This window comes from Daktulosphaira vitifoliae, unplaced genomic scaffold (genome assembly GCF_025091365.1).
Source record: "Daktulosphaira vitifoliae isolate Bord-2020 unplaced genomic scaffold, ASM2509136v1 Scaffold_2, whole genome shotgun sequence".
NCBI lineage: Eukaryota > Metazoa > Arthropoda > Insecta > Hemiptera > Phylloxeridae > Daktulosphaira > Daktulosphaira vitifoliae.
The window spans coordinates 26843164-26854246 of NW_026099573.1; the positions used below are offsets into that span (position 1 = coordinate 26843164).

Consider the following 11083-nt stretch of genomic DNA (forward strand, 5'->3'; position numbering starts at 1 on the left):
AAATTAAACACTATCTACAGATTTGCATCGAAGCGTTTCTTATGATAGTGATTTTAATCACTGTCAGATTAAATCTATACTGGACCCTACTATGCAATGTCTCCACTATGCCGCGACCCCACTGTGCTACCGTTTTTTTTTTCTTTTAAGTATTATTTTATATATAATTAGTAATAATATAAAAAATTAGAAGTGATTGAAAAAGTCTAATTGTAGATTTGAAAACAACGCGAAAAGTTGATTTAGAGAAGTATATTTTTGCTTCTGATGAAAGTTCCTTGTAGTACAGTGCATTTATTTATAGTAACAAACAGATTTATTGAAAAATATTGTATCAACCTTTTTAAATTTTTATACACGTAAAAGTAAAGCAAAATATAACTTCTTTATTATTTTTATAATTTCTCCGTTTAAATTACAATATTAAATTTCAATTTCATACTAAATTTAATAATTATAATTAGTATATATTCATATATTATATTTTAAAATCAAAGAACTACTAATCAGGATTTAATCAAAGAAATAAGAGTTGATGATGCTTTTGGAATAATCCACCAATTTCTCTAAATGAAACACTATCTACAGATTTGCATCGAAGCGTTTCTTATGATAGTGATTTTAATCACTGTCAGATATCATCTATACTTNTTATGATAGTGATTTTAATCACTATCAGATATCATCTACACTTGTCCCATATATGCCTCAACCGCACTGTGCCTCGATCCCACTGGGCTGGGTTTTTTTCTATTTAATGATGTCAATTTTAAGCTGGCCTTGAATATAGTAAATTATTGCTCTCTAAATTGATCAATATCATTGTCATAAAACGCTTCCACGCAAATCTGTTAAATTTCACAATAATTTTTTTATTAGTAATTTCACAATTTCTACATTTTAATATTTTACCAAATTTTTAATGCTTGTCAAATTAATTGCTTAATTAAAAATAAAATTTTATTTTAATAAATTTGCGAATTTTTTTTACTATGACGATCGATTTTTTATAGTAGAACAACCGTGGGAACAAATTTCTTTTAATATTAAAGTAAATTTCAAAGTCTTTAATTTGATATAGATTTTAAAAATGGAGTCATTTCGGCCTTTCCAAAAACTGAGTTGAAAAAAATTCTTACATTCGTGGATGGTCGTCTATTTTAAATCCGTCCTGCGCATAAGTTTCTTATTTAATTTTCATAGAGCTTATTTTCTCTTTTAATAATGTATTAAATTTTCATTGCGATAAGTATTTTAAAAAATGTTATAGGAGTTTTAAAGTATAGATAACATTATTGGAAAATGCTATTTTTACCGTATCGTATTTTTATGATATTTTTCAAAATTTTGAAATTTAAAGAAATTTATTCCAATTTTTATCTATGATATCAGCAACTAGACTAAAATCAGGTTCTTATAACGTATTAGTTATTAAAATCAGTCAGATTAGAGCTAAGAACTTTCATGGACAGACACAAAAAACATATTATAGTAAAAACCTTTTCAGCTTCGCAATAAATCAAAAATATTTAATATTTATTCCTCATAGAGAATTTAAAAATTATTTAGAACACTAAATAAATATTCTAATACATATATTAATTTTTTGAATAATAGGTTTTCACAGCAGCTCCACCTTTAGCAATTGGAATATTCAATACAGTTTGTTCTGCAGAAACACGTTTGAAATATCCATACATGTATACACAAATAAACAATAAGTTAAACACCAAAACTTTTTGGAAATGGGTTCTCAATGGAATATGTCATTCATTCCTTATATTTTGGTATTGTTTATTTATTTTAAAACATGAAATCATTTGGAATAATGGATATATTGGAGATTTTTCAATACTAGGCAACTGTATATACACGGTATTAAATAATATAACACGTTTTACGATTGTTTTTTTTATTATTAACATCAAATTAATGTTTAATCAATGTAAAATTAGAAAGAAACAGACTCATTATAATATATTTTTGTGTATTTTAAAGATTCAAATTTTATATATTTTAAATTACTTAGCGTGTTACAAACACCCAAAATAATTTTTACAAAATTGTTTTTTTTTTTATACAATTTATAAGATTATATATAGAAAAATATTTTTTCTCGCTCAAATTGAGTTATATTTAAAAGGTTATTTATTTATTAAATATCTATATCTATGAATAACATTTAATTGTATTATAATCTCAATTAAAAAGTTTCTCTGGATAGTATTACATAAAATATATACACAGTGATCCATTATCATAAACCACTTATCTACTTACAAAATAGAAAAGTTTGGTGAATATTTTTTTTGATTTTGGAATTTAAACACTATTTTTTCAATTAACAAAAAATTAACTTAAATTGTTTTTTTGTGTTTCTTTCACATATATTTTTTGATTTATCAATTATTAAGTAATTATTGGGTTCATCCTTTACGTCTTATAAGGAGTAATTTTTCTTTGAAAGAGAATGTTACATAATTAACTTATAAAATAGAAAATGAATGGTCGATAGCATTTTTTGGACCTGTACTGGGAATTCGTTAACATTTTAAAATATAGAATTGTGGCGGTCGAATGTTCTAGAATGTTCGGCCGCCGCCGCCTCTAGAAGATTCCTCTGACTATTTAAGGACAAGATCGTCGCTCCAGTCAATCAATCGATCAGTCAATCACTTACGCATTCTGTCTTAAACGCGCTTCGTCTCTCGCTGTTATTTGTTAGTTCGTTGTAATATAGTATAGTTGTTATTAAATCGTAAAAGTGTTTATTACTTCTATATATTACACCTCGCTACATTGGTGACCTCGACGATAACAAGTATGAACGCCGAAGAACTACGCAATCAATTGGAGGAGTTACGCCAAGAAAACGCTCGCCTTGCAGCACTACAGGCACAGCAATATCCAACAGCTTCAGTGAATCGCGTTGCCGTCAAGTTGCCACCTTTCTGGTCCGAAAGACCGAGCTTATGGTTCTCACAGGTTGACTCGCAGTTTGCAATCTCGGGAATAACAAGTGAGGAAACAAAATTTAATTATGTTGTGGCTCAGCTTGATACGCGTTACGCCGCCGAAGTAGAGGATATTATTACTAACCCACCGCCTACTGAACGCTACAAACATCTACGCGCAAAACTCGTTGAACGGTTGTCTATCTCAGAAGAACAACGTGTGCGGCAACTCATCAATGAAGAAGAACTAGGTGACCGTAAGCCATCACAGTTCTTACGACATCTCCGTTCCCTTGCCGGCACTACTACATTACAAGACAATATTTTACGTCAACTTTGGCTCCGCCGTCTACCATCACATGCACAAGCTATTTTAACCGCACAATCAGAGCTTCCTCTGGATAAGGTAGCCGAGCTGGCTGACAAAATTGTTGAAGTGCAGCCAGCCCCCTCGCAATTCGTCCATGCTGTTGCCACGACGAACAATAAAAAGGAACTCGATGTTTTAGCTGCCATTGAAGCACTCACAAAACAGGTAAGCGAATTATGTGCTAAACGCCCGCAACGTTCCCGCTCTAGGTCACGTAACCGTTCAAACGTGGAACTGACTAACGGCAAAGGATGGTGTTGGTATCATAGCACTTATGGAGAAAAGGCTGCCAAATGTAAGGCTCCCTGCAAGTATCAGGAAAACTCCAACGACAGTCAGTAGCGGCGGCAACAGACTGTCCGAACCCGAGCAGCCGCCTGTTTGTTACAGATCAAATAACAAAACGCCAATTTTTAGTCGACTCCGGTTCCGACTTATCTTGTTACCCTCAACGGCTACTACGGGAACGACGCCATGCCACCGATTACGACCTCAGCGCGGCCAACAACAGTACCATAAAAACTTACGGGACGGTCCATCTCAATTTGAATTTAGGACTTCAACGCAGTTTCCCATGGAGTTTTATTGTCGCCGACGTGAGTTCTCCTATCATTGTTTCCGACTTCATGGCATACTACCACTTGCTGCCGGATTGCCGTACCAAACGTCTTATTGATGGTGTCACAGGCTTGGCTGTGAATGGTAAGGTTTCCTCTGTAAATCAATGCAGCATAAAATCAGTTGCCAACACTTCCCCTTGGACTGCACTTCTCGCAGAATTTCCGGACATCACACGTCCCACCGGATTGCCCAGGACAATAAAACATCAAACAGTGCACCACATTCTTACGACACCTGGTCAGCCAATAGCCTGCCGCCCACGCCGCTTAGCTCCAGGTAGACTAAAAATCGCCAAACAGGAATTCGCGGAAATGGTCAAGGCAGGTACCGCTAGACCTTCAAGCAGTCCGTGGTCTTCACCATTACATTTAGCACCGAAAGGGGAGAACAGCTGGCGTCCTTGCGGTGATTACCGCGCGCTGAACGCCCGAACTATACTCCTATCCAGACAGACACATACATGATTTCTCGCACAACCTGGCTAATTGCACGCTATTTTCCACAATCGATCTGGTAAAGGCTTACCATCAAATACCTGTTAATCCGGACGATATATGCAAAACAGCCATTACCACTCCATTCGGACTTTACGAATTTCCTTTTATGACATTCGGATTGCGAAATGCTAGATAAACTTTTCAACGCTTCATAGACGAAGTTACCAATGGGTTGGACTTCTGTTATGCATATATTGATGACATTTTGGTATTCTCTAAATCGGAAGAGGACCACAAACAGCATTTACGCACTCTTTTCGGGAGACTTTCTGACTACGGTGTTGTCGTTAACCCGCAAAAATGTGTATTAGGTTCGGCTGAGGTGAAATTTCTAGGTTACCTAGTATCTTCTGAAGGCACCCGCCCGCCACCGGAACGCGTCGAAGCCCTACGACAGTATCCATTGCCAAAATCTATGCAAGGATTACGCCGGTTTTTGGGAATGGTAAATTTTTATCGCCGGTTTATTCCCAAAGCTGCCGACCTGCAAGCACCACTTCACGGTATTCTCAAAGGCCCGAAGACAAAAGGTTCCCAACCGATAGAATGGACTCCCGAGTTAGAAAAAGCGTTCACCACATGCAAAGAAAGTCTTGCGACCGCTACTCTTTTAGCACATCCTCATCCAGCCGCACGACTTGGACTATTCACAGACGCATCTAGCCAATCTATCGGCGCATGTCTGCAGCAGCGAGTCAATAACATCTGGCAACCCATAGCATTTTTTTCAAAGAAAATGTCGGTGAAACAAAGTGCGTGGCCTGCGTATTATCGTGAGTTGCTTGCCATCTATGAATCGGTGAAGTATTTCAGGCACATTGTCGAAGCACAACCATGTACCATTTTCACCGATCATAAGCCACTCGTATATGCTTTCACCCAACGGAGAGAAAAGATACCTCCTACGCAACTCAACCAGTTGACATTCATATCCGAATTCACCACCGACATTCAACACATTAAAGGTGATGAAAATATCGTCGCGGATACAATGTCACGCATTGAAGTTGTGTCTCTCCCGCTGGACTACCGAGCTCTTGCTGCATCTCAAGACACGGATGATGAACTCAAACATTTTACTGACAACAATTCATCTCTTCATTTGGAGAAGGTACTAGTGCCAGGATTTTCAGCCTATATTTATTGCGGCACGTCAACGGGACGCCCACGACCATTTTTGCCACAACGATTCCGGCGTCACGCATTTGATTAGTTACACAACCTTAGTCACCCCGGTGCACGCGCAACAACTCACTTAGTTTCAGAACGATTTGTGTGGCCAGCAATGAAAAAGGATTGCCGTTCCTGGGCACGTGCCTGCGTCCACTGTCAGCGATCGAAAATAAGCCGACACGTCTCAGCCCCACTGGGAAACTTTGAAACACCTTCACGCCGATTCAAACATGTTCATGTCGATATCATCGGTCCATTGCCGCCATCACAGTCCTTTAGGTACTGTCTGACGGTAATCGACCGTTTCACCCGTTGGCCGGAGGTGTATCCACTCGAACGTATAACAGCAGATGATGTCACTAAGGGTTTCCTCAATTGCTGGATTTCACGCTTCGGAGTACCTCAATACGTTACGACTGACCGTGGTACTCAGTTTGTTTCAGCTACTTTAAAAACTTTAGCAAAACGTTTTGGTTTTACGCTTCGCCCCACTACCAGTTGGCATCCTGCTGCAAACGGATTCGTCGAACGAATGCACCGACAACTAAAGGCAGCCATCATGGCCCACGCAAAAGACTCGTGGACTGAGTCACTGCCTATCGTGCTTCTCGGAATACGTTCTGCGTTTAAGGAAGACTTAAAAGCCACGTCTGCGGAACTTGTTTATGGGGAGCCTCTTAATCTTCCTGGTGATTTCTTCACAGACAATCAAGATAATAGCAGTACGAACGACCCTACTAGCTTACTAGATCGTCTTCGCAGTGTTATGAATAAAATCCGTCCAGTACCTGCATCTCGCCACTCAAATCCACGATCATTTGTTTTTGCGGACCTTAAGGACTGTTCACACGTATTTCTCAGGGAGGGAGGTGTCCGAGCAGCACTTCAACCGCCATATCAAGGTCCCTACGAAGTAATTGCCCGAAATGACAAAACGTTCACAATAAAAGTTCGAAATCAACCAGTTACGGTGACGATTGATAGAGTAAAACCTGCCTACCTCATGGTGAACGAAAGCACAACCGATAGCCAGGCACATGCTCCACCAGCGACTGCCCCGAATACGCCCAAACAAAAACAACCGCCTAATACCGATCCATCAACACAGCCAGTACGAACAACTCGCTCAGGCCGCCGAGTCAGATTCCCGGACATTTTTGACCCTAGCTAACTCCACTCCGTAGGGGGGTGGTGTGGCGGTCGAATGTTCTAGAATGTTCGGCCGCCGCCGCCTCTAGAAGATTCCTCTGACTATTTAAGGACAAGATCGTCGCTCCAGTCAATCAATCGATCAGTCAATCACTTACGCATTCTGTCTTAAACGCGCTTCGTCTCTCGCTGTTATTTGTTAGTTCGTTGTAATATAGTATAGTTGTTATTAAATCGTAAAAGTGTTTATTACTTCTATATATTACACCTCGCTACAGAATGGTTAAGAGGCGAAATTTTAATAACTTCCAAAATACAAATTCAAAAAGTAATATCAACTACTCTGTATATAAATTTATAACCAGGCATTTTCTCAAAATGGGGCAATGTTTTTAAACAATGGCATATCCAGAATTTTAGGCAACCTTCAATTTAAAGTTGGACAACTTTTTTTACATTTACAATTTAAAACTAAAGTAAATTTATTTTGATTTTATTTAAGTATGGTTAAAAGTGTACAAAATTATTTTCTTTTGTTTTAACGAGATTAAAGTTATACATAACTTTTGATATATAATATACCATTAACTACTCAAAAGTTACGATGATAAATATTTAGATTGAAAATCAGATAATAGGGTTGTAGTTGAAAATTATCTGAAATTAGCATTTTATGTAATTGACAAAACATAAAATTTTTAACTGTAATACGATAAAATTTTTTTTTATAATCAGTTGTGTTTTTCAAAAATATTATATTTATTAATATTCCAATATTTGTATATTTTTAGTGTGTACTTACTGTAGTTTGTTTAAAAGCGGGGCTGCTCATTCAATCTTGGAATTTCATAGTACATTTAACAATTTGGTCATCTATATTGTCGTGGTTTATATTTGTAGTCGCATATAGGTAAATATATTCTTAAAAAATGTAATAAATTTAATATATATATTATAATAATAATTTAATATATTAAATATAAAAAATTTAATACAGTTAATATCTAGACTAGTTAATGATTGTAATTACTGTAGCCATTTTACTAGGTAAAGTGGATTAACCATTTCTCATTTTTATGTCTTTATGCTCAGCTTTATAGGGTCAATCCAAGCCAAATCATCCAGAAGAGGTTGTACGACCATCTCATTTTTTTCTTAAATTTTTAGGGTTAATTTTTTAAGCTCTAATTAAATTAAAACAATTTTTTGTTTTTTGTGACCTTCCCACTTTTATGGCTATTTCAATATAAAAAATGTTAAAAATAGCCAGAACGTTAAAAAACACAGATTATTCAATATTGACATTATCGAATTAAAATTGTAGACTTGACCTTATTATAACTTAAAGTTAACATATAAAAAAAAAAAATTATATGAAATTCTAAGTTTTATTACTTTCTAAAAATGATGAAAATTGGCGTTTTTGAGCTCACTTAAAACTATTAAGAAGTTTTTATTTTACAATGATTTTCAAACGTGTAATTGTATAGTGTATAATTTATGTTTCAACTAAATTTTAAATATTTAAAACAATTTTCTTGGGATTTAGAGGCCTGCAAAGTTAGAAATTTTATAAATCTTCTACATTTTTTAGAAAGCTATTCAATTTATTATTTTAGTTTTGTTTTTACCTATATTAGGTTGGTTTACAACGATTTTAACTTAGCTCTCCATTTATCACGATCTTCAGCAAGTCTTTTTAATCCGGCGTAAGTATCAATCCCTGCATCATTTTTCAGTTGAAATATATACAAGTTTCTTGGTTTTCCTGGTGGTTTTCATCCTTCAATTGCACCTTCTATTAAAGTATGATGCAATTCGTCGTCATGACTTTAATTATGGATCTTGTTTCTCCAACTTGGGTCAGTACATCTTCATTTGTTACTCTAAAACTAAAAACTAAAATAATGAATTGAATAGTTATAATATATATAATAATTATATTAAATAGTAAATATATTACATATTCTATAATATATAAAACAATTATAAAAATATGGTCTGAAAACAACAAAAAAATATCATTAAATTATTTGATTTTCAACGGATTTTTACTGATTTTCTAATGCTAAATTTTATATGTTACACTTTTCTCAAACTTAAAATTTTTATGGTGTACTAAACAGATATAAAACTAAAAATTAAAAAAAAAAATTTTTGAAATTAGGTCACCCAATAAAAATAATGCACCTAAATTTTAATTCGATAATGTCAATATTGAATAATCTGTGTGTTTTTAACGTTCTGGCTAATTTTAACATTTTTTACATTGAAATAGCCATAAAAGTGGGAAGTCACAAAAAAAAAAATGTTTTAATCTTATTATAGCTTAAAAAATAAACCCTGAAAATTTAAGAAAAAAATGATATGGTCGTACAACCACTTCTGGATAATTTGGCATCGATTGACCCTATAGGATCAATATTAACTAATAATACTTAACAAAAACCCCGAATTATATTTACTGGGATCGAAAAGTTTTATGAAATCCCTCTTATGATTTTAAATAGCTTTTTTCATTAATATTCAATAAAAATAAGCAAATATGTACATATATTTTGTTCATACAATTTTTGAATTTCTCAATTTTCTGATAAAAATGTTCTTTTATTATTTCTAATCAAAACAGTATAAACTTTTTTTTATTAAACAAATTTTAAATCAAGTAAAACAGAAAGAAACAATTATGGATTTCCCGGGCAATAAGGATTTTTAATTTATAATTAGTATGGAATAAAGTCTTAAAATGAGTCACTTTATTATATTTCATAAAATAAAAGAACGTAACTCAAATATTTAATTAAACAAGAGAAAATAATTAAAATAAAATGAAATGTTCATTATATTAACTAAATTTATAAATTAACAATATCAATTTTTGTGTATTTATAATTTTATTTTGATCACTTAAAATAGGTGTTCTGAAAATTGAGTTATGTCCTTTTTTCGAGACGATGTCTATATTATATAAGTTTTTTTTAATTAAAAAAAGAGAAAAGAAATATCTTACTTTTATATTGCTCTTTTATATGGAGGTAAACATTTTTTTAGAAATGGAGGTTTTACTTGAGTGTCTCATAATGCTAATTCTGAGATCAAGAATCTATAAACTAACAAAATAAATTGTTTAAAATCAGTTTAGTTAAAATTATTTAACTAAATCATAATTAAACTTTAGAAGTTATTTTCATAAATCATAGCAATAAATATCTTTTGAATTTGTGAGGTGCCCTAGAAAATGTTTGTTGAGTAAAATTTTAAGAAAAATGTTTTAGCAATGCCTTTACATATAAGAGGAGGTACTAGAAAACGTAATTATTTAATCCTGAAATATTTAGGGACGATTGAGACTTTATGAGTCTCAAATTTCATTTTTTGTTTAGTGGACTATTAAGATAGCAATGTGGGCCGGTGTAAGTCTATGCTACATTGGATCCAAAAATTTGCGATCGCCTATAGCTAGTACATAAAATATAAGTATGATTACCTTATAAAATTCTACTTTTAGTCGATTAGCACCGTTTTTGTACTACATTGATATAACAATCCATTTAAATGACGTCATTTTGATGAGTTCACCTGTGTTTTGGCTTACCTTAGTGCTTATCACATGTTTTTCATTGATGTTAGACGTTACAATTATGACGTTAGTATAACATTTTTTATTTTATTTAATTGTTAAAAATTCATGTATTTGTAAAATATCAGTTTTTTTTCAGGATTCAAAAAATATTTTGTAAATCGATAACACAAAAATTACGAAAAACAGAGTTACAGAGCAATATTTAATAAATTAATGTATGTTTGTTTTTCAAGTTTACATTTTTGGAAAATAATACCTTAAATACCATTTTGTTTTTGTGAATTATTATTCTCAGTTTTTGGGAATAAAATATTTTTTTAAGTTTAAATAAAATGTGATTATTAATATTTTTCTGGATAATTTAAGCGTATGGTATTTATTTTACAATTACATGTAATAGTATTATGACACTTACTGCATTGAGTATATCATATAGTATCCATATTTATTAAGAAACTATATGCAAATAAATATACATCAAAATACAATAAAACAATTATTTTGGTTAAATTAATATTTGTTAGCTCTTTGTATAAATCTAGACATATCTCCTACAGGATATGTGCATTTGTTTAATTATATTCAATTAACTATTTTGCATTTCTTTTATATTTTATGCATTCAATGATTTTAGTGTTAAAAATGGTCGATAAATTTACCTAAGTTCAAAGGATTATTTTACGCCTTGCTATTACATAATTTCATGGAACCTAGGTTGGGTTGGGTTTAGTTTATA

General features: G+C 33.0%; 1 protein-coding gene and 1 long non-coding RNA gene across 5 annotated transcripts in view; one reads left to right on the forward strand and one right to left on the reverse strand.

The window, feature by feature from the left end:
* Positions 1 to 11083, forward strand: part of LOC126897179 (phospholipid-transporting ATPase IA-like) — a 38872-nt gene extending 27789 nt beyond the window's left edge. For all 4 annotated transcript variants that reach the window (XM_050670551.1, XM_050670552.1, XM_050670553.1 and 1 more), the window contains 5 exons: positions 1618 to 1875; positions 7556 to 7674; positions 10273 to 10410; positions 10484 to 10562; positions 10982 to 11083. In XM_050670551.1, the coding sequence (XP_050526508.1) occupies positions 1618 to 1875; positions 7556 to 7674; positions 10273 to 10410; positions 10484 to 10553 (585 nt within the window). In that variant the 3' untranslated portion in view covers positions 10554 to 10562; positions 10982 to 11083. The remainder of the gene's footprint in view (positions 1 to 1617; positions 1876 to 7555; positions 7675 to 10272; positions 10411 to 10483; positions 10563 to 10981) is intronic.
* Positions 8127 to 9962, reverse strand: LOC126897212 (uncharacterized). Its single transcript, XR_007702050.1, has 3 exons — positions 9775 to 9962; positions 8396 to 8656; positions 8127 to 8317 (listed from the first exon to the last, which is right to left on the reverse strand). It is a non-coding gene; the product is annotated as an uncharacterized LOC126897212 (long non-coding RNA).